The 24,095-nt window shown below is 25.7% G+C and overlaps 1 protein-coding gene across 1 annotated transcript; it reads left to right on the forward strand.

The window, feature by feature from the left end:
- Positions 1 to 827: 827 nt before the first annotated feature.
- Positions 828 to 18,467, forward strand: LOC129607635 (nuclear transcription factor Y subunit gamma-like; the record flags this gene model as incomplete). Its single annotated transcript, XM_055518768.1, has 6 exons — positions 828 to 979; positions 2,785 to 3,437; positions 3,531 to 4,132; positions 15,920 to 16,052; positions 17,559 to 17,962; positions 18,057 to 18,467. Coding segments are annotated over exons 1-6 (2,355 nt in total), but the record flags the coding sequence as incomplete, so codon positions are not given.
- Between the last annotated feature and the right edge of the window lie 5,628 nt (positions 18,468 to 24,095).

Here is a 24,095-nt window from a genome sequence, read left to right on the forward strand (position 1 = left end):
ATGGTTTACCAAATTTACAGCTATAATAAAAATATTGTGCAATATTTCATACTATATAATAAACAGCCATTTTATTAAGGCGGAGTTTATTTTCTTCTTTAAATTTCTTTTATCAGGAAATTCTTCATGTTTTTATGAAATGAAAACAACAACAATAATTATAAAAAAATTCTTACATACATTTTAGAATTGATATCGCTTTCTCTTTCTCTCTACTTATAGGACTCTTTTCATTTTTCTCTTTCATTTGCATCATACTCAAAACTGTTATCTCTTTTCATTTATTATGATTCCGTTCATGAATATTTACACTCACTGGCTATGGCTGGGATATCATGGGAAATTGAGTATTAAAATTTCAAATTATAATTTTTTAAGACAAATTATTGATTTAGAGGAATTTTTTTGTTTTTCTACTTTTTTTTTTCAAGATTTTGTTGTCTCCGTGGTTTTGAAATTTATTAAATTCAGTTTCATATTTGTTCTGTTCTGTTAAATATGCGTTAAATAAGCGTACAATTGCGGTTTAATTTCGGGAAAATAGATGCAAATATGCCGTATTATTAAAAATTTAAGAAAAATAAGCGTAATGTATAACAATTTATTGGTAAATAAATTAAAGCAACTAATTTGGAGTAAATAAACCTTTAAATAACATTCAAAATGAATTATAAAAATTAATTATTGAAAAATTTTTTTTCGGAAAAAGAAGAGTGTTGAAAAAATATTTCCAACTTATTGTGAATATATTTTTAAAATAATAAATACTTTCAAGTATAGAAACATTTAAAATTATATTTAATTAAAATATTATACAAGATATGAAAATGTTACAACCATCTGGTTATTACGAAATTAGTAATAATTCTGGTAACTCTTCTTCAATTTGCGGTTCAGATTCACTTATAACAACACCATTTTCGGTTAAGGATATTTTAAATTTAGCAGAATCGGATAACCCATATTTACAAAACGAAGGGTAGGTATTAGTAGCTAATACAATTTTATTTTTTTAATTTTCAAATATTTTTAAAACACTGTTTAATAGAAACCAGGATATTGCTTAAGGATAAAATAATTTTTGTTTTTTAATTAAAAGAATATTATGAGTATAGCGTGAAAGTTAATGTTGCTAGAAGCTATAGCAATATTTTTATTACTTTTATTCAGCATTCCATAATTAAAAGTTTTGTATTACGAAAACCAATATATTTAAATTGTCGAATTAGACTAGTTTAAATTTGCAAGCACATCAGAAGTCATCAAAATAAAATAAAAAATTTCTATTTCGATTGGTGCTCTGTTCTTAAAGCATCAAATTATGATTCTGATCTAATTATATCTTTTTTATATTGACTTTGTTGCACAATTCACAATTAAATTTACATAAATGATCCGGCTTAAGTCTATAAAAATTAAAACGTTCTTGTTGTCAAAGAAGAATATTGATTCACTGAATGTTAAATGTTTCATTTAGCTTTATTTGGAAAATGAAAATTACACTTATATTAAATACAATTTAACTTTATTACTTAATGTCTAGTTCACAAAACTTATTCACACAGGTATTAAACTGTCTAAGCCGACGATTTTCACACTTGGAGAAATTTTTGGGAAATTCTCTATGTTGCGTAATTCTTAAAATGGCAATTAAATTAAAAATGAAATAATTGTTGTGTCGAAGAAAGCCAAAAATCCTTTATGGGGTATAGTTTCGCTTGAATAATGTGGAACTCTCATGAAAGAGTTTGTCTTGTGAGCTGAGAACGTTATATTCAATATAATACAAAAAAAAACCTCAAGATAAAAACTATTTTTTTTTCAAAGTTTTTAAATATATTTTTTTGTATAATTTAATATCATTAAAACGATAAGAAATGCTTTAATGAAGCAGTAACCTAAAGTCTTAAATTTTGGATTGTGCTGTTAAATATACCAGAAAAAAGAACCCAGATCGGAGTAGGCAAAAAATCATTCTAAAATTAAATTTTGAAATATATGTATGTAATACCCCCAGAGGATATTCTTAGAAACGTGCAGAAAATTTATGCACTTATTTAAATAATAGAGTCAAGTCGCACATGTTAATCATATTGCACAATAACATCCAATTTTAACATCCTTGATTCACATTTTTATAAAATTTTTGTTACACAAATTTTAAAAAATTTTTTTGAACTTTAGAAATTTGGTACACACATTATTATCGGCAATTAAAAATATCTATTGTTTTCCAGTGTTATCGTTCTTAATATCCTTTTCAAAAAATAGTTTGTTTCATTGAGTTTATGATCCTTTAACTTTTTTATACGTATTCGAACAAACCGTCTCGACGGGATTCCTTACATTCTTATCTTTATAAATAAATATCCTTGTTTGATTTAACAATATTATTTGCTTATCTTAAAAAATAATCTATAAATAGATGAAAACAAGAATTTTGGGTTTATTTAAAAAATTTGTTATTTGCGTAATGAATTAATATAGACCTCAGTTTAAAATTATCTCTATTAAATTCAAATTTAGTTCTAGACCATTATAATAATAATATTATACTAAGCTACCGTACACTTAAATCGCATTAATTATTGTCGTATATAATGAGTTTATTATAGGTGATGTCTTCCGACAAGCATAATTCAGCAATTTTTATTAAATTAAGATCAATTTATAATAGAATATATCAAGATCATGTGAAATTAGCATGTCAAATGTCTTAAATATTTCACATTATAGTGTGAAGAAATGATCAATTTAAATAAAATTCCTAAATATTTTTTTTAGATTATCACAACATCCTGTAAATTACATGGACTACGAATCGTATAACACAACTGATCAAACGTCATCAGGACAATATATATCACATAATGGGTATTTATCACATCAATATGGTGGTGCTTCAAATAATTCTTATGAGTATTCATCTATGTCAGGAACGACACCGACATCTTCACAATATTATCATCATCCACATTCTTCATATTCTAATCATCATCATCATTATCATCATCCACATCCTCATGCTTCATTTCATACACATCAAAGTTATCAGTATTCTGCGACAACTAATCCATATGCATCGACAACAAATCTTCAAGGATATAATTCACATTATCAACAATCACCGTCATTTCTGCCTAATGAAAATAATAATTTAAATAATGATAATACAGAAAATATAGCAACAATATCAATTATTGATGATAATAGTAGTTATCAATCACGTAATTCATCAGTTCCACCATATATGTCACCATCATCATCAACACCTGCCGATATAATAAATCCCTTAGAATCTTCGATGACGGCAACATCTTCGCCACATTGTTCAAGTATAGAAAAACAAAGTCCTGTTTCATCACCAGTGACACAACAACAAAACAGTTGCGCTACCTCAGAACATGTTCGAGATCTAGAAAATATTTGTCAAATTAGTACTGAAAATGAAAAAGGAATTCAAAGTAAAAATAAGTTTATAGCTTTTAATGTCATATAGTTCTTAAAGAAAATTTTTTCTAATTTTGCAGTTGATCCCAATTCACAACAAGTCGTAACATCATCTCGTGCTGAACTACGTAAAAATGGCAAACTGAAAACGAAAAGAAAGCCACGTGTACTATTTTCTCAATCACAGGTACTAGAACTTGAACGAAGATTTAGACAGCAAAAATATTTATCAGCACCGGAACGTGAAGTTATGGCCCAACAATTGAATTTATCACCAACACAAGTTAAAATTTGGTTTCAAAATCGCCGATACAAATCAAAACGTCTTCAAATCGAAACAGCAGTTAATGCGAAAGATAATCAAAAGTTATGCATTAATAAATTACCAACAGTATCTGACAGTAGTAAGTCAATGTTAGCATTAAAAAATGAAAAAGAAAAAAATATTGTAACGTCATATCAAAATACGATGAATATTCAGAATGTGATTGGGTCAAACCCAGTACAACGACACAACTTGGGACATAATTTAAGTGTGGCACCACCGCCACCACCACCACCACCACCCCCACCATACCCAGGTTATCAGTTATTATCATATGAGCATCAAGATTCTTATTCAAATCATCATCATACAAATGGTTTATACACAACATCAACCGGTGAACATTATGACCAGAAAGTTCCATTATGGTGCATGGATTAATTTCAATTATTCTAATAAAGTTAGAATTTGCAATTAATTTATTTAATTTTTAGACATTTTTGTAAATAAATTTTAAAATCCCAGTATTATATTACATGATGAATCAGATTTTTTCTATATATGTATGTATACGAGTACAATCTGTAAAATTATATTAGATGAAGTTTTAGTTAAATGTCAAGTCTAAATGAAATTAAATTTAGCTTAAATTTATGTTGTAAATATTTAGTTAAATGATTTTAAGATTAAAAAATTCAAAAATTTTAAGCGACATAAAAATTACAATATTGAAAAGCAATAGAAATAGTAAAATATAATATAAATTTTGAGTTTAAAACCTCTTTAGCTTTGAAATTTCTGACGAAATGCGTAAAAGATTAAAATTTTAATTAAAGTCAAAATATTTTAATAATTTTGCTCGATGTATTAAATTGCTTAAAATTTGACTTTGTATTAAACAAAACTATTGTGCTCCTACATCTTTTAGTAGATTCAGAAGTATTTTGAAAGTTAAGTAAACTTTGCCAGCAAGGATTTCAAAAGTAAGGTAAAGATTACAATTTGAAATGAAAATTCGAATTAATATTGAAAATTTATTTCTGATTTTTCCGAATTTTTCAAGTATATTCTAACGAATAACCAATCCGATTTTGAAATGTCTGAAAATTAATCAAAGTTTTTGAAGTCAGCCCTAAGTGAGTCTAACATCAAACTGCTTTTATGATACAAACATAAAAAAACCTTAAAGTGACCTTCTAAAATACTTGAATTTTCGTGAATGAACAATTATCACCTCTACCTTAACATCTACTCAAATATTTATTTACATATTTTTTTTATATTTCTTGTCACTTCCCTTCACTACAAACATTTTCGTAAATAAGATCTACGTTTTATTTATTTTGATTTTGCGAATATTCGAAGGTTCTCACTGACTTCTTTTTCAAAGTGGGATATGATTTGAAAACACTTTCATGTTAGATATCAAGGGTTAAGTTAGACAATACACAGAAATTTCAAATTCTTGCTTTAAATATATTCAAATGAATATTAGAGTTTAAGCTAGAGAAAATAAAATAGATTTTCAAATATAAAGAGCAAACCGTGTAGCTATACAAATTATTAAGTGCTCCTTATACATTGGATCATAATTACTGCATGTAGTAAATACTTTTAAACATTTTACTATTTTTTAACTTTTATTTCTGCTCTTAGAGCTCAATTCGAAATCAGTTTTGATTCACTATTTTTATATACAAAATGACAAAAAAAAAAATTTTTGACATTTTTATTAGAAAAACATGTAAAAAACATGGGTTTTTTCCGGTACAATCATTTGCGGCTTTTATTTTATTTACTTAACTGTACAGTATAACCCTTCAAAGTTCTTAAATGTTCACGAATTTTAACAATAAAATTTTGTATGAAAATCAATTTCACACACATCTGTATACAGTACATTCCAATAATATTCAGACAGTTAACTTAATTTAGAATATTTTTGCTTTAATTGAAAATAACGAATGCAATTTCTAAAATATTGAATAAAACAAAATAGAATTTCAAAAATAAAAGGCTTAATAAAAATTTATTAGTTATACTCGTATTATATTGAAGGCATATGTGAATGAAGGTGCGTTCACTGTAATTTTTGCCAGAATGAGTTGGCCATAAATATAGGAGCATTGTATGTTTTACTTTAATATCTAATGAGCTCATTAAATATTTAAAAAAAACTTGAGCAATTCCAAATAGAATTTGAGATTGAGCTCAATTGTCAATGGATTGAGCTCTCAATGTCAATTTAAGTAGTTATTTTTATTTCAAATTGGATATTAGAATATGTAAACTGTAAAGTGCATTGTTTTAATTATAATGGAACGCACTGTATCTATAGTACGATATTTATTTTAATATTATTTAAATTTCAATGCTTTTATTTTGTTTTCCTCACGAAAATATTATTTACTCAAAATATGAATGAAAAAATATTTGAGTTAGGCAGATGTTTGTGAAATTTTAAACAAATTTTAAATTTAGTGCATAAAAGTATTTTTAACCACTGTTTTATATTATAAAAAAAGAAAACCTTTCTTATAGATTAGTAAGTCCACTCTAAATAAAACACTTGAAATTGAAAGTTTTTTTATACAACTTTTTGTACTTGAATATCATACAACCGCGATAATATGGCAAAAATTATTTCAAAAAACTTGAAGATTTTAATATGATACCCCATTCATAGACTCCCCCCAAAAAGTTCATATTTCTTTCCCTACAAAATTAAGCTTGAACTTTTGGAAGGCTGGTTAAAATCTCTCATATTCGCTTTCGCCAAATTCGTAACGCATACAAAGAAAATATGATAGGCACACATTGTCATTTATAAAATTATTAAGTCATTCTGACGAAAACTATTGCACTAATTAAAATCTCAAACCAAAGCCCAAGTTGAACTTGAATCTTTAGTTAAAATGTATTAATAACAAGTCTGCAAGAACGGTTATTACATTTGCACTTGTTATAGTTTCATTTTATTTTTTATACTTTTGTTTATGCGTTTTATTTGTTAACCTTTTCGGTCTTTTAACAAGCGCCAGGCGAACCAAAAGATCATTTATATCCGCCCTTAAAAGAAAATTCATAAATAATGAAATAATTTTTCATTTCATTTCATTTTTATATTTTTATTCTTTTTTAAATGTTTTCCATATTAAATCGATACAATTAAAAGATAACCGAAATGGCATCTGGCTTTAGATTGGTTTCTGGTATTATCGCATATATGCGTGGAATGAATGTATGTTGTTCAAAGTTGATTATTTTTTATGATGAAAGTAAAACTAATTTTAATGTGTTTTTATTTTGAACTGAACTGAATTTGACTACTGTTTGCTGTACACGAACGTACAAGTAATTTTTTTTTCGTTCTTCTTATTTTTCAGAATTTAGGCTGAGGCTTTTTGCTATTTATATATGAAAATAATGTGAAAAAAAATGTTTCATATCAGAATAAAATGAATCATGTAGACATCAAATTGATATTACATATTTCAAAATTTAATTGAATGTAATAAAAAAAAATAGAAAATTTAGAGCGTGTTTCATGGAAAATTCACTGTAAAATTATTCATGTTTCTCTTTATGTGACTTTAATATGACGTTGAGTAAGTTATTGATATTGTCTTTTAAGTAATTTTTCAATATAAATTAATCATTTTTCCAGATTTTTTCGTTCTTGGTTGTTAACTAGTTAAAAATTTCAATGTATATCAGTCAATTCACTATTAATATGTAAAAGGAAATGTGACAGATTCTCTAAGTTAAAAATTTTTTGCTGTTTATATTATATGGCATTGCCAAAATTCTGTACAAAGGTCTTGGATGCAGATCAAAGGCTGTATCAATAGTTTTTTGAAATATGAAACTCAAAATAGCTTCAATGCATTATACTATTAAATCAGCCTAGAACCGACTCTTGAGTAAAAAATTGTTACAAAAATTCAGCAAACTAACTGGATTATATACCTAGCCATTTTAAAGATGTAGTTCCCTAAATTGAAATGTTTTCCAAAAATTGTTTAGATTTAATATACCCATGTTAGTATTTTTCAAGAAGAATTTTGGAAAAAAAAGTGCTTATTAATTTCACTGTGTCCACCCGTTTCTCCGTACGTAAACATGTTTATAAAACTTTTACACCCTTTAAGATAGAAAGACGTATAGGCATATAGATTTTTATCAGAAACTTTTGTTTTTAAAATAAAATTTTTACCTATCTCACCCACTATAAAACTTATAGCTTCCCAAAAACCTAAAAATAATTATAAATATTTATTGTAGCGAAAAAGTAGTGGCTGGCTTTCTCTACCGCGGCATACAATATTTGAATACAATACAGATTGTGGGAGTCTGAAATTTAATTTCTAAGTAGCAACTTTTAGATATCAATAAATATTATATTATTAGACGAAAATTTTTCTCCAATTCCACTCCTTTTCATGTTATCGCATCTTGAAATTTGTAAAATTTGAAATTTTGGCACCTTATATTTCCGAAACTGCATGCTTTTCCAAATTTCTATGCCACCAAAAATATAATTACTTTACACAATTTATTAATAAAAACTTTTATTAATAAATTGTGAGAAAATTTGAAGAAATTTGCGATATGAAGGATTGGATAAAACTGTTTTAAGTATCTGGAAATTTAAAAGACGTGAATTAAGTTGTTATACGACATGCAACTTTAAAATGGCGTGGTTTCAAATTTTAATGTAAATTTCAATGCAAAATTTTTATTTTTTAACGCGAAGGGTTCACTATAGTGTTGCCGAATTCCTTAATCTTAATCGTATTAAAAAAAAAAGTCGCTTATGATCTTCGCTTCAACTTTAGAATTCCTATTGCATTTAAACTGTTAAATTTCATAGGATTCGAGGTAAAACGTTGAATATCAACCAAATCCAATTTTTTCGCATTGGATTTTAGCTGTAATATATTTTCGTATTTTTTGCTCAACTTTTATTTTTTCATGCAAGGAACAAAAATTTTTAGAAAACCCAGATTTTTATTTGCTTCAGTTCTTAGAAATTTTAAATATCGAAATTCTTACAAGAAAGATAAAATTATCGCATTAAAATTTAAGTCCTTAAAAACATTTAAAAATTAACATACGAGTCCATGTAATCAATCGGTTTTTTAATTGTTTAGAAACCGTACGATAATATGAAACTTTTTTTCACAAATAAAGAGTTGCAAGACATCTCACAAAAGAAAAATCAGCTTTGATGCCACTGTATCAATTCAAATAATATCTCCAAGTATTTAATTTATTAAAAAATTATGAGTTTGCGTTAAAACTCTGTGAAACAAGAGGAAAAATTTTTATATTTTCTTCTTCATATAGAAAACTACAAATATAGATAAGACCTCCTAGGGTATTGGCGCCTGTACTTAAAAATGATTAGACTATGAATATAGAAAAAAAATTGCAGAATTTGTTTAATCAATTGTAAGCCTCCTTTCTGCATTACAATTTTTTTTTACACAAAGATATTTGTCATAGAATTTAACGATCAGAAAAGTGTCAAACTTGGTTTTAAATTTCAATCGCATGTCTTAAGTTTTTTTATTTCAATTTCTTTTTGGTTGCTTCAACCAATGTAAATAAGTCTGAAGTGCGACTGCAGAAAATTAATGTAAACAAAAAAAAAACAAATTAAATATAAGAAATTTTCCTTGTTCAAAATAAAGATGACCATGAATAGTTGGAAGATTTTTTTTTAAAGAACATTAATTGTGCTACATTAAAATAAATAAGCAAATGCAATTTTATTGCGTACAGTTTTATTGGACTAATGTATGAGTACATTTGAATTAACTTGTAAAGCATAATGCTGAAGGTGATTTTAATAACTAAGTTTCATTTAGCCCTGTTTTGCAAATAAATTGTTCCTTTGCAGTTAAAACGACTTTGTACAGCTTTTGCATTACTTTATGAATGAGAGTATAACAAGATAATGAAACCTTTAACAGCTACATCAGAAATTTTTGGGTGAAAATCTATTTTATAAATCTTGGCTACAAAAAAAAATTTTTAAAAATCATTTAATTAATTATAATGCGTTCAATTCATTTCAAAATATTCAATAAGTTTTAAAATAATTGCAAATGGTATAAACCACCTAGAAAAATTTTTAGGTTCGAAGGAACGGCAAGTAAGTATATATCAGCTAAGCCAGATTGACTAACATTACAAAAGTTTTTGCTTACTTTTTTACATTCATATTAGAAACAAATTTTAAAATACACTCAATGAAACGTTAAAATTATATTTTGAATTTAAGAAAAATTGTATTTCGTTAAAATTTGTTGTTTTTCTTTAAAATTACATTCACAATTGTATAATATTTTTATATTTGACTACAAAAGATAAGCAGAGACTCAAACCTTAATTGTTATATTTCAGACAATTTTTACTCAATATTCACCATTAATAATATTGTTTGTTATGAAAATAACACCACATGTTGATTTGTGCATTGGTATTACAAAACAGCATTAGAATCTATAAATATATCTTGGGTATTTGGGTATGCTTGACTCTTGAACACAAGTGCCATACTTACACATTTATATATACATAATTACTTATATTTTTATATGTATTAGCTGTGTTGCTGTATAAAATTCGTTTGCATGTATGTAAAATTTGAATAAGTTTCTATTTATACAAAATATTATGTACCTAGTATAATAAAATATTTCATTTATAACACAATAAATTTTCTTTAATTAATTCTTTGATAAAATCCAAATTTTGAATTATTCTTCTCTTTTAATAATTTTTTACTAAAATTTGTTTTGTAATTTAATATTTCGTAAACATTTCTTCAAAAATATGAGATTTTAATGTGCACTTTAATATCACTTTTAATATACTTGTAAACATATGAAAATAACAACAACAAAAAAAAATCAATTAATAAAACATTTTCTTTACTTTTGGATTTCATATTACAAAATCATCATTCATCTTCTTTGATTTTACACGATTCTATAAACATAAATTTTATGGATCATCAAAAACCACTCTACAATGTTTATATTTCTCTTCCCACAACTTTTTAAGGACTTCAAGTTTTATATACTACATAAATATGGTGCGTAGCCACGCATAGCTTTTTTTAATTTATATTTGATTTTGTATTTATAATTTTTAAATAAAATTCGAAATTTGATATCAAACGATTTTAACATTGTGCCCAAAGAAGCAGTGATAAAAAAGCCTGATTTATTTATAAAAATATTTTATTGATATAATTTTCAAATTGGTTTACTTTTAATAAAATTATGACGATTATAATCACATTTATGATCAGCAAAAGAATGTGTTGTTTTTGGTTTGATTAACTACAGTTCAAAATGTTTGTATAAAAATATTAAACAGTGTAATCGGTAAAACTTACGATTTATACATTACAATTTACAATTTACATCAAAAACTTTTATTTTCACTATACATACGTCTAAGTAATGATAAAGTATGGTCAAACTAATGGTTTGTATTGTAGCACTTTTCCCTTCAACAATTATCGAAAATACTGTTTTTCAATACTTTTTTGCTTCATTTATGCAAGCAAAAATTAATTTAAAGAGGGCTTAACATAATGCTCGATTTTAAGGGCTAATTACGTGAGTTAAGAAAAATAATTATATTTTTTAATGTTATGGAATTTAGCGTTAACTTTTTACGTTTATAGAAATTTGAAAAAGCTTGCGGTTTCGGAAATACAAAGTATCAAAAATTCAAATTTTACCAATTTCAAGAGTCGATAAGTTGAGAGGGGGTGGAGATGGAAAAAAATTTTCTTCTAACTTATAGTTTGAATGAAAAATGCTTATGGTTTCATTGCAACAAATAGTTAAAAAAGGGCATTTTTAGGATTTTGGGGGGTATAGCTTTTAGAGGGGGAGAGATAGGTAAAAATTTTGTTCTACGGAAATAAGTTTCTAGTAAAGATCTATGTACTTATTAAATTTCAGCTTTCTATCTTCAAGGGTGTAGAAGTTTTGTAAACGAAAAAAGTGTCCACGGACGGACAGAGTGAAACTAATAAGCACTTTTTTTCAAAAAAATTTTGGAAAAGTGCTAAAAACGAGAAAGAAACCTCTTATTACCATAATTAATTTTTCATTAATTTTGAGCGATATTTTAAAGAGTAATAATTTTCGAAAAAATTTATGCTGAAACACTGAATTATTTCAGGATAATTGAAGAATTTATAAGCTCATGTAGGAGTTTTCATTTATTTTGACAATTCTGTGTTTTATTCCTACATTTTTATAGCAATTATTATACCGTACATTTTTTTATCCTGCTCCTGACAGGAGCAAAGGGTTGGTATATGATATTGTAGTTGCATGAACCAGTTTATTGCGTCATTGGATTTACAAAGTAGGTGACGAGCCTACCGTAATTTTTTTCTTTATATTAAATGTTGAAGGTTATTGATATTTATTTTATTTTATTGATTTTATTTTGCTAGTATTTTTTAATATTAGATATTATGGAAATATTTAAATTAGTTGATATATTGATTTTTTATTTTATAAATTGCAGGTTCATCGAAATTCCATATCTATTAATATTTTTTTTGAAAACTGTTAATGCTTTTTTTATGCTTATATAATTACATTTTAGCATAAAATATATTTAAACTTACTTAAAACCATTTTCGATAGAATTTGTGTTTCAATAAATGAGTTAAAAAAAAATCTGATGTGGTCAGCACATAACCGGCCGCAATGTATATTGTCTAGTTAAGTGAAAGTGTTATAGAAGATTATAAAAATGCCTTTTAAACACTTTTTTCCAAATTTTAGGGCGTTAGTAAGCTCTTAGTTAACATACCTAGAAAAATGTAAATTTGACTCTTAGTAGAGTCTCGATTTGTACCATCCGAATTCCCTGAAAGGTCACCAGTTAGTTTCGACAACAACCAGAGGTCAAATATCCATTAATCAATTCCGTAGATATTTTAAAAAATGTAAAATCGGCCCCAGTTTGGTTTCTAAGCCTTCATCGTTTCAAAAAATTTATATGTTTATTGCTTTAACACTCCAAATTTAAATATTAAATTTCAAGGAAATTGGATGATTATTTCTCTTTATATGGACAAAAATCTAAAATTGGCTCGCAAAAAAAAATTCAGTTCCCAAGGCCTAATATAACCCAAAAGATTGGTCAATCAGTGACATACCCAAACCAAACTCACATATAAAATTTCATAAAAATCGGTTCAGCCGAACTTGAGATACACGCGTGCGTACACAGACAGAGAGACACCTCTCTAAAAATAGTTTATTTATGCTTCCCTATTATGGAGAAGTACGTTTCCACTAAGAACTCTATATGGAAAAGTTGGTGCCATCACATAACCTAACTTATTGTATGCAGTGCGGTCGGGAAAAAGTTGAAATACCTTCAAAATACCATCAAAAATTTTTGAAATGCCAATCGTTTTTATTATAGTCTCGTTTAACTTTCTACACTTTCGAAGTTAAATTTCAAAACCAGGTAATATAAGATGTCATCTTATGTACAACCATATTTTCAAAATAATCACTTACAACTATATAATTAATTTGCTCTCACGACGACGGAGTTATGGTCGTCCGGGCCTCAAAAGGTGCTCGAGTTCATCAAAAGAATTGGTCTCTTGTCGTATGTGTCGTAAGGTATGACCCCCCCTTAAGTGGTGCACTGTTACCCCGATTTTGAAAATCTACAAATTTGAAAAATATAGTTAATGCACGAGTTGAAAATATTATTCTAACAACTAAACTATTCAAAACTGATCTTTACAAAACAATTTTCTATACTTAATGGCTATCTGCGTACCACCTCAGTAACAACATTTGATATTTGAATAAAACCAATTCTAAAAATAATACAAACTATTTGCTTAGTTGCATACGTACCTTTTAAAAACTACAATTTGCTTTAAAATTCGCTTTCCCGTTTATTCTTTATGAATATATGTAAATAAACGGCAATTAATTTTTCACCCTTCTTTAAAGTGCATTTTAAGAGTTTTTCTTGTTAAACTAATGTAATAATTTACTACATACATATGTGTACATTATAAATATTTATTCAATACAACACAGAATATACCCAATCAAAGCCATTTTAATTTTAAAATTATTCAGCCAATGAAAATCATTAAAAATGCGCTGCATTTGTAGAACGTTGTGAAAAAGACAGAAAAAGATTTCTCTCTTACCAACTTCTCTTTTTTTTATTAGGGTGGTTCAGCGTTTAATTTTTCCGACCAAATTGCATAATATGAAGAAGGTTATTTGATAGGGCAAAATTTCGCATGTCGACTTTTCGGAAGAAATGTGGTTCTTCATGCTAAAAAATTGTAAATGGAACGTTTTGATCCACTTGGGTTATGTCTGGTCAAAAAAAGTGGATTTTACTTATTTTAATCTTTAAATTTTTTTGTGATTGTTTTTGAATTTTTATATAGTCGCTAAGTTCTTAAGGAAATAATTTATCAGTAAGAGGACTTCAGGTCAACAGGTTCGGACTGAATGCCGAACTTATTTTTTCTTCATAAACGCAGAAATAATAAACTTGTTTCCTTGAAATCTGGTTATTAAAACAGTGAATCATTAGTTTTTTTAAGAATATCAGGGGTCAAAAATAGAAGTATCTGTAACCAATATAACATTTTTTATTATATCTAAAAACCTAACTGACATAATTTATTGACATTCGGAATTGATTGTGAAATTTAATATTTAAGTTCTTGTTGCTAGAGGGAATAATAACATCATATCCATTTACTTCACTTCTTCGTTGTTCAAAACCAATACGGTAGAAACTCTACTTTTTTATGGATAAAAAGTGTGATATATTTTGTTGATCATCGTTGAAACATTGGATATAATCTCGAATTATCTCTATTTTTTAAAGAAAAATTGGTTTATTTAAAATGATTTTGCAAATTAAATTTTTTATTTGTCCCTCCCAAACTTCAAAAATATTCTTCGCACGCTTACGATAATTCAAAAAACTAATACAAATAAGGAGAATTTATTTGTATGAGAATTGAAAATTCACATTGGTTAAACGTTAAATAATGAAGTTTTCATCTATTTTAAGTCCTTATAATTGCTAGATTACGTATTACATATACCATGCTTATAGAAATCTTATATGAATTTTAACCAACACATTCTTCACAAAAATATTTTAGTGTGTGTGTATTCCACGTGGTTTTTCAATATAACAGAAAACACAAAAGTGTAATATTAATTGTAATAAGAACAATAAATATAATTTTATGGGTGAATATTAAACACTTTTAAATATCAACTACACATACACATAATTTTTTAGTCAATATTGTGTGCACTTCATTCCACTTTATAGAATATTGCTCGCTCTGTTTATGTGTATGTTTACTTTTGTGATAAATCTATTATTGTTTTTATTACAGAAAGATTTTCCAATTTTTCTAGTTATATTTAAAAATAATTTCCCAATTAAAGAAAATTTCAGTTTAGCAAGTGCATTCGTCTAATACGGTTGAAGGAAAATCTAATTGCCATAATATAAAAGATAAAACTTAAAAAAGAAATTATAAAATAATTGGAAATATTTTAAGTGATTAGAAATTATAAAAATATTAATATTATATAAGCAAACTGTATAAAAATGGAAAATTCTGAATTTATTTTAAGTAATAATAAAACACCATTTTCAATTAATGATATTTTAACACGTAATAATACAACTATAACACCGCGGTCATTAAATAATGATGAATATTTTATCCGTCGGAAATCAAATGACTCTATTCATCAAATTGGTAATAATATAGAATCTCAAAGAATTTTATATCATCATCGAATTAATTCTGGATCATTTATGGAACAACATTATCAACGTAATTCTAGAGACAATTCAAATGAAAGTCCAATGACAATTGATGATAACTCAAAATCAGAACAAGAATGTCAAAATGATTATTGTAATTATTATAATTTAAACATTAATAATGGTTCAAAAAATGATTTTATTGAGAATAATAATAAGCAAAAAACTGATAACTCATTTGTGGATTTACGATTAACTGAGGGATCATTAAAACAAAATTTTAATATAATTAAAAATTCAATTAATATTAATAATAATAATAATAATAATAATAATAGCATTAATAGTAATAATAACAATAATAACAGTAGTCATAATTTAAATAATTATGATAATCGTACAAAAATAAAAATGTTTTTAACATCTCATGATGAAAATAATCAAAGGTGTAATTATTCAAGAGATTGTCCAATTGATATGAGAAGATGTAACAGTGATTCAGGTAAATTGAATAATACTATTTTGATCAGCGATATTTTATATGCGCAAACATGGAAATTAAACTATAATGAACTTAATTAAATTATAATGAACTAAATAAATGAAAAATTATGTTTGATTTTGTTTTCATGATATATTAAATCAAGATACTTCTGCATTACCACATAATTATAAAATTCAATTGAATAATTTTATTACTAGCCCCTTCAATTAATCACTTGATTATATTTAAAATTTTGATTTTTCCAATTTCTACTGTTAGCTGACAAATCTAGGCTAAAATTTTCAATCGTTAATAAAATTCAACCGTTCCAATTAAATTTAAACTATTTTTTTTTTTTAAATTTTTAGTGTTTGGAAATTAATTTTAATCCAATTTTTGGACCCAAATAACTCTTCCGCACGAAAATAGAAATTTTTCGCTAAATGTGGTAGAACTTTCTTGAAAATAGCCTGACAACGGTGTATTATTGAAAATATCTTTAATAGTTCTATAATTTGTGTTTTTCAGGGATTTTGTCAAAAATTATTCTGTTAGGTTTTAGATCTCGAAAAGTTCGCGAAAAAACTTGAGACAAAAGATGTCAAATAGAGTCAAGAAAATACTAGAAAAAATCTTGAAAATTTCCACAAGTCAAAAGATGCTTAAAATTCAAGACTGTACGTTACCATAAAAGGAATAAAATTTTTTTGCCGACACCAGTGAGAATTAAATTGAAAATAAAATTTTATATAACATATGTAGATATCTTGTCGCCTTGAATTAATAGCGGAATTCATGTAAAATTATATAACCAAGATTTAAATTATTAGTTTTTTTTTAGCTATAAAGATATTGAAATGCTTTTAAATTAAAGAATGCTCTCTACAAAACGACAATTTACATTTAATTATAAATAGCTTGTGTAGTTCAAACCATCACATACATTAATAGTGAATAATAAATATTTTAAGATAATGCAGTACTATTAAACTTCGCGTGTATTGTGCATTTATACATATATGTATGTATGTAAATAATTTTAAAAAAAATGTTGCCCTTAGCTACATAATTAATAATAAACTTATTATTCATTTTAATTTACACTTTTATAGATAATATTTGCTTTGAATAGATTTGCTTAATTAAGTTACCTTCGATTCATACTTCTGAATTGAGAACGAAAACTATTGTGCATTACTTTAAATTGGCTTTATACACAATGACAATACCATAAATAATAATTTATTTTTAAAAGCTTTTAATTTTATTAAAAAAAACAACAAGAAATTTTTCCGTATTGTTATATTTTTGAAAAAAAAACTCTATTATCCTTGTACAACCTGGTACTAAAATATCAACTTAAAAAACTATACATACTTAATCGCTACTATCATTATAACCTATTATATATAAAATATTTTACAAAATAATAGTAAAAATAAAGAAAACAAATTATAATTGTAAGTAATTCTCTATTGAAAAAACTTAACCCTCTTTTCTTTATTCAAAAAATTATAACAATAGATTGTGATTCACCTCCACCATCCGGTTTCAATCAAATGCATAATTCTGATGAGAATTTAAATAATAATCGTAAAAAACGATCACGTGCCGCATTTAGTCATGCTCAAGTTTTTGAATTAGAACGACGTTTTGCTCAGCAACGTTATTTGTCTGGGCCCGAAAGAGCAGAAATGGCAAAAACATTACGTTTAACTGAAACACAAGTTAAAATATGGTTTCAAAATCGTCGTTATAAAACAAAACGTAAACAAATACAACAACATGAAGCAGCAATATTAAGTGCTAGTAAACGGGTACCTGTACAAGTATTAGTACGTGATGATGGACATTATGCACATATTTTTGGACAAGGACATTATCCACACGGTTTAGATCCAACTTTGATAAATATTTATAGACATCAAGTAAGAAATTTAAAACATTAATTGACATTTACATATGTATGCATTTAATGTTAAAAATTTTATAATAATTTAAATTTTATTATTTTATATATAGTTACAAATGGCATATGGTGTTCCATTACCACAAGTACCATTTCCATATTTTTATCCAACAAAAATTCCAACTGCTATACCGCCGCCACCACCGCCTCCATCAACAATAACATCAACAACTCCAACAGTAACAAATTCTTTAACAAATAGCAATATATCGTCTCCAACATCAGTTTCAAATGATGATACAAAAGTTTTACCACAAAGTTTTCCATCAATTTCAAACAGTAATAATAATAGCACTTCAAAAGTTCCAATAAATTTTTGTAAATCAGATGAACTTAATCGTACAGATAATAATTATTCTATTGAATCACCATCAGATAGAATTAAAGATTCAGTTACACCGCAATCACTTACCGAAAACAATAATAGTAACCATAATAGTGGCGAAAATTTTCAAACAACATCAAAAAGGATAATATACAACAATAATAGTAATAATTGTTATCAACATGATAGTAGTGGTGATAGCGAAACAATGGAAGAAAATGAAAATGTTGAAATTGACTGAATATGTAAATTTTAAAAAATGAATAAAATTTGTTTGGATTATAATAATTTCTTACATTTCACATAGGAATAAGAGTTTGTAATTGTATACATAGTGTATGTATATGTTGAATAGCTTAAGACTAAAATATGAAAGATACTAAATATGATGTATATATGTGTTGATATGGAATTATTTTACTTAAGGCATAGCACTATATAATTTAAAAATAAATAGTTTAAATTTATATTACATTTTAACTGTTAATATCCTTCCTATAGGAAGGATTCATTTACGAAATCTTTCTTAATTATTAAGATTATATGCTTTCAGAATAAATTTTTAAAGTTAAAATTTGAAATCAATAATAACAAAACGAGTTGATCATAAAATAAATTTAAAAAAATGTTGTTTTAAAAATATTATTTTATAACCCCTAAATTGCAGCACCTATATGCAGTACCGTTCCGCCTGCCATAATTTTCATTCATACAGAAAATGGGATTTTTGCTTTATAATAATAATAGACAACCAGATATTTCGATTCCCAAAGTACAAATAATGTTAATCAATTATTATAAAACATATTTATTGAATAAATTTTTGTCTTTCTCATCGCCCATTGAGACAAAAACGTATAAGGGATTATTTTTATATTTATCGCCATTTTCTAATATAATTGCTAATAATAGATATTAGAAGATCAGTGACAGGCGAATAAATTATGAAAAATTTTAATTCTATCTTGTGGTCTTTCGCAAAAAAAATATTAACTAAATTCACTCTTAACACTTTCATATAGATAAAACAAAATTCTTAAACGGTACAGAGAATAACTGTAACAAAAGCATTATCCTTATTGAAATCTTTTCTGCTCATGCAACCATTAAAATATTTTATAAGAGTTGCAATTTCAGTTCTTCATTATACTTTTGAAATTTTCCAAAGTTCTGTACTATTAATAATATAAAACAGCGCATTATAAATGTTTTACTATACAATAAAATTTTTCTTGACCAATATTATCAAATAATAAATCTAAAGTTTGTAATATTTATATACACACAAACTTACATGTACCCATACATAATATAACAATAGAATAAAATTGATCATGTTCACTCCAAGTGGTTGATTTATTTTCCTATTTAGTTTTAAGAATATTTCAAATGCAAACAAATAACTGTCCTATTGTATAAAATATAGAAAATTGTTCGAGGAAAGAAAGGGTAGGAGGGCCTTAGGTCGAATAAATAAAATTAATTTAATTTCATTTCTATGTAGAATACTTTACATAATTAAGAAAACAAATTAAAATCAATTTAAAGAGCTTAAAGAGATTTTACTTCTTATAACAACAATTACGCAAAATGAAAATATTAGGACGAACAAGAGAATGCAAAGAGTTGCTCAACAAGTATTTTATTATATTATGAACTTATGAAGTAAAAAGTTCAATTTTAAAATACTTGAGAATATATTATGGAAATCTTTAAAATTGTTGATGAGCACACCATATAATTATATAAATTTAAATTTACTTTTATTCCAACATATAAAAAATTAAATATGTATATATTATACACACATATATGCATATAAAAAAAATAAAACTTAAGAAAGTTCTTTAAAATTTATTAAATAATAATTATAAAAAATATTATTTTAGAATTTGAATGAAAAGTGAAAAACAAAATTAAAAATTTCAACCACTTCAAAAGTTGAGACCAGGAAGAATTTTAGTTTTATACATAAATAATAAATTTATATATAGAAATATGTGTGTTACGAATATATTTATATATATATATATATATATATAATGGCTTAATATATTATTTATACAAATTTAATAATAACTATACTCTTTATAGTACAATATCATATAAACAACAGTGTTAAAGCACACTTAAGTATAAAAATCTGTTTCCATCTATGCAATATGTAAGAGTTATAACAAAACAAAAATAATATTGACCCAGCCGACTTAAATTCTTAATTCTAGCTTATCTTAAATATTATATACACAGAGGGCATTTTTAATTTGACCACACAATTAGATTTGTAATTGCAAATCCACTTAAAGGAGCCACAACAGAAATCAAAATTAAAATATGAGCAGTAGACCAATAATGTTTCTTATTTAATGTTCTTCCGTTTCTGTTTTGGTGTTTTGTTTCAGTTTTTTTTTGGTTTTTGCCAAAGAAGTCAAAACCAAAAATAAAAATAAGTGTTGAAGATTGTTAAAACAATGGTTGAATGTGCGAATTTTTTTAATTTTTTATAAATTAAAATTTTTAAAAATTCTTTTTAATTTTAATGATGATGAAATTTGAGATTAATTCAAGGACTTTTAAAGGGGATTTAAAATGGATATTATGAAAAAAAAGAAAACACTTTAAGAAAATTGCTATTTTTAATAACATTCTTCAAGTGTTGTTGTTTTTTTTCTTCGTTTAGGTTTTCTCATACTGTGCAAAAAAAAAGAATGTACTATAAGAGTAAAATTATGTTAGATAATGGGGTAATTTTTTTTCTATATAATTTATTAGACGCCACTGACCACTTTAGTAGCTATTATAAATAAATTGATTGTTTATCTTACTAAAAATATTAGAAATTTACATAATTGTGTGTAGGTTTTAGATTTAAGATTTAAGAAATTTTAGTTGTTAGAAAAAGGCGTTCATACTACGTGGAATTAGTATGTAGGCATGCTGAGTAATTATTTGCATTGAACATTAAGTGTTGTTTACACTGTTCTTTCTATGTAATTTGATATTGTAAATTTATATTCTTTTTATTTTATAATTAGGCCACCGAGGTAGTCGTAGACTTCCTATTGCGTTACAATAAAGACTTTTTGAAATTATTTCAGTGTCAATTTGCTTTTCCAAATTTACAATTTCCCTGTGTTGGTGTACCTGTGGGAATTCAAATTTTGTTGTTTTATTTCAAACACAATATATTTTACACATTACCTACCTATATTTCCTTTTTATATTGAGTAAATATATATAATGTTTCTCCTTGAAAAACTGCCCTTTTATGATAAAATATAAAAATATTTTTTATGAGTGTGAGAAATCAAACTATATATCTGAGCACTTTGAGTCTCTTGTTCACCGGTGAGCAAAAAATACTTTTATTTTGAGTCCCAATGTATTACCGGTGATCAAATCTAGTGTGCTTTGTAGGGCATATAAAGAAAAACTTACGTTAAATTCCATGTGTAAAACAGTAAAAATTCATCCGGGGAGCAGGGGTTTTCGCTAATAATTCCAATTTTTCCACCGACAATGCATTGTGACTTAACGTGTTAAAAATATTATGTTCTAAATGGACAAAATTTTATTTAAACAGGCATTAAATTCGGTGCAAGTCAAAAAAATTTAAATGGAAAAGTTGATGAATAATATACCTATATACTACAGGAATACGCAAGGGTAAAGATAAGGTATATTAATTAAACCAGATTTAATTGATCTGATCGTCTCCTGATATGTAATTATACGGGGTGATTCTGAAAGTTGTACAACAACATATACCGTTGGTAAGAAGATCGAAAATGGGTAAAACTTTTGTTCCAGGGATTTTAATGAATTCTTACTTACCCAGGTTTTTTTGATTATAACTTCGGTGCTGAAAAAGATAGGAACTTCAAACAAGCAGTGTCAGAAAGTCTTAATAAAGGACTGCTTAAGGTTTAATTTAAGTCCTCTAACATTAAAAAAATTTTTTATGTTACAGAAGATGTACAGAAGATGTAAAGAAACCATTTCTATGTCTAAATTTTAAAGGCACATAAAGGCAAAAATTTTAAACGTTGTAATTATCAACTATCATTAATTTTTGATGACAAGAATCACTCGAAAATACAGTTGACATTTTGAAGAGCCGTTATTTTGATAAAAAATCTGAATTTTAATGTTTTTATTGAAATGTAACAAATAATAATAATATTGAAACGAAATTCTATACAAACTTTTATTTTGAAAAAGAAAAATTGGATTGAGAATTTTAAATTTTTTAGAAAAAAAAGAATTTTTAATTACAAAAAAATCTAGTAATCAAAAAATTTTTTCGAAACTTTTCTTGGTAAAAAAAATTGATAGTTTTTTATTTTGCCAGTTTTTATAAGAAATAGTACCTATATGGTTTGAAATTTTTAAATGCATTTTGCTCAGTTTGGGCGCAATTTAAAAAATTGAAAAAAAAATATTTTAAAATTGTCCACCTGGAACGAATTTTTAAAGGCATGACATATAAATTTTGACATTTGTTCTAATAAAATTTTTTAATAGGAAAATTTATTTTTTTGCACAAAATGGAGTTTGTAAATGACATAGTATTAACATTATGAAGTTAACAAATCATTTAATGCGGGAAGAATAAATTTCAAACATATTTTTACAAAAACTAAATTGGCATACGGTTGATGCAACTAAAGAGGTGTTCCAGTAAAGCAATTAATTTAAAATATGCGATTAAATAGAAATAAATTTGAAAGAAGAAAAACATAAATTGTTGCCGAATTAGGTAAATTTCATAGGAAAATTTGGTATTTGTTTTGAGAAATTTGTAAAACTTTTGGCTAAGAAGTTCTTATTTTTTCAAATTTTTTGATAAAGGAATATTAAATTGAATTTAATTTTAGTTTTATCAACATCTGGTTTGATTTTAGTTAAATTTATGGCTCACAATACTTGTAATTTTGTACTATATCTTCTGTAACATAAAATTTTTTTTAATGTTTGGGGACTTAAATTAATGTTTAATATGAAAAATTCTATAAAAAAAATTTCAAGGTTTTAAAAAATTTCTCACGAAATTATCTATAGTTAGAAAAAATTGAAAAAATAAAACAAGGAAAAAATATGATTTTCCCTAACTTTCAGAAACTCCTTGCTTGAAGTTCTTTTTCAGAATGGATGTTATAATCAAAAAAATCTGGAAAGTAAAAATTTCGTAAAAATCCCTGGAACTCGGAAACCCTTGAAATTTGGCACCCAGTCTGGAACAAAAGTTTTACCCACTTTCGATCTTTTAACCAATGGTATGTGTTGTTGTATAACTTTTTGAATCACTCTGTATACGCTCGTAATGAAAGTATTACATAGTTTTAAACAAGGAGTTTTTTTAAAAATCTACCAAACTGATTATTTTACCAACACAATTTCTTTATTCAAACTCTTGATTTATACAAGTATTCAGAAGAAAATCTATTTAAACTTTCGGCAGGAAATTGCAATGGCGTGTTTATATAAGAGAATTATTTTTATAATAGACAAATTTTAGTCTAAAGTAAAATATTAGTCTAAAGTAATATGCTCCGTGATTATTTGCACAGTCTGTGGTAGCATATAAAACACCTAATTGTTTACAAAATAAATTATTAAAATTTAAGAAAATATGTAAACAGCTTGTCAAAACAACTAGAATTTCAAACAAATCTCAACCTCCTTATAAATGTGCATATAATTTTAATTGAAACCAATTTAAAAACAATTGCAATTTGTATATACTAAATTAGCAATCCTACAGTAT

Source organism: Condylostylus longicornis, unplaced genomic scaffold (assembly GCF_029603195.1).
Source record: "Condylostylus longicornis isolate FDR11 unplaced genomic scaffold, ASM2960319v2 ptg000004l, whole genome shotgun sequence".
NCBI lineage: Eukaryota > Metazoa > Arthropoda > Insecta > Diptera > Dolichopodidae > Condylostylus > Condylostylus longicornis.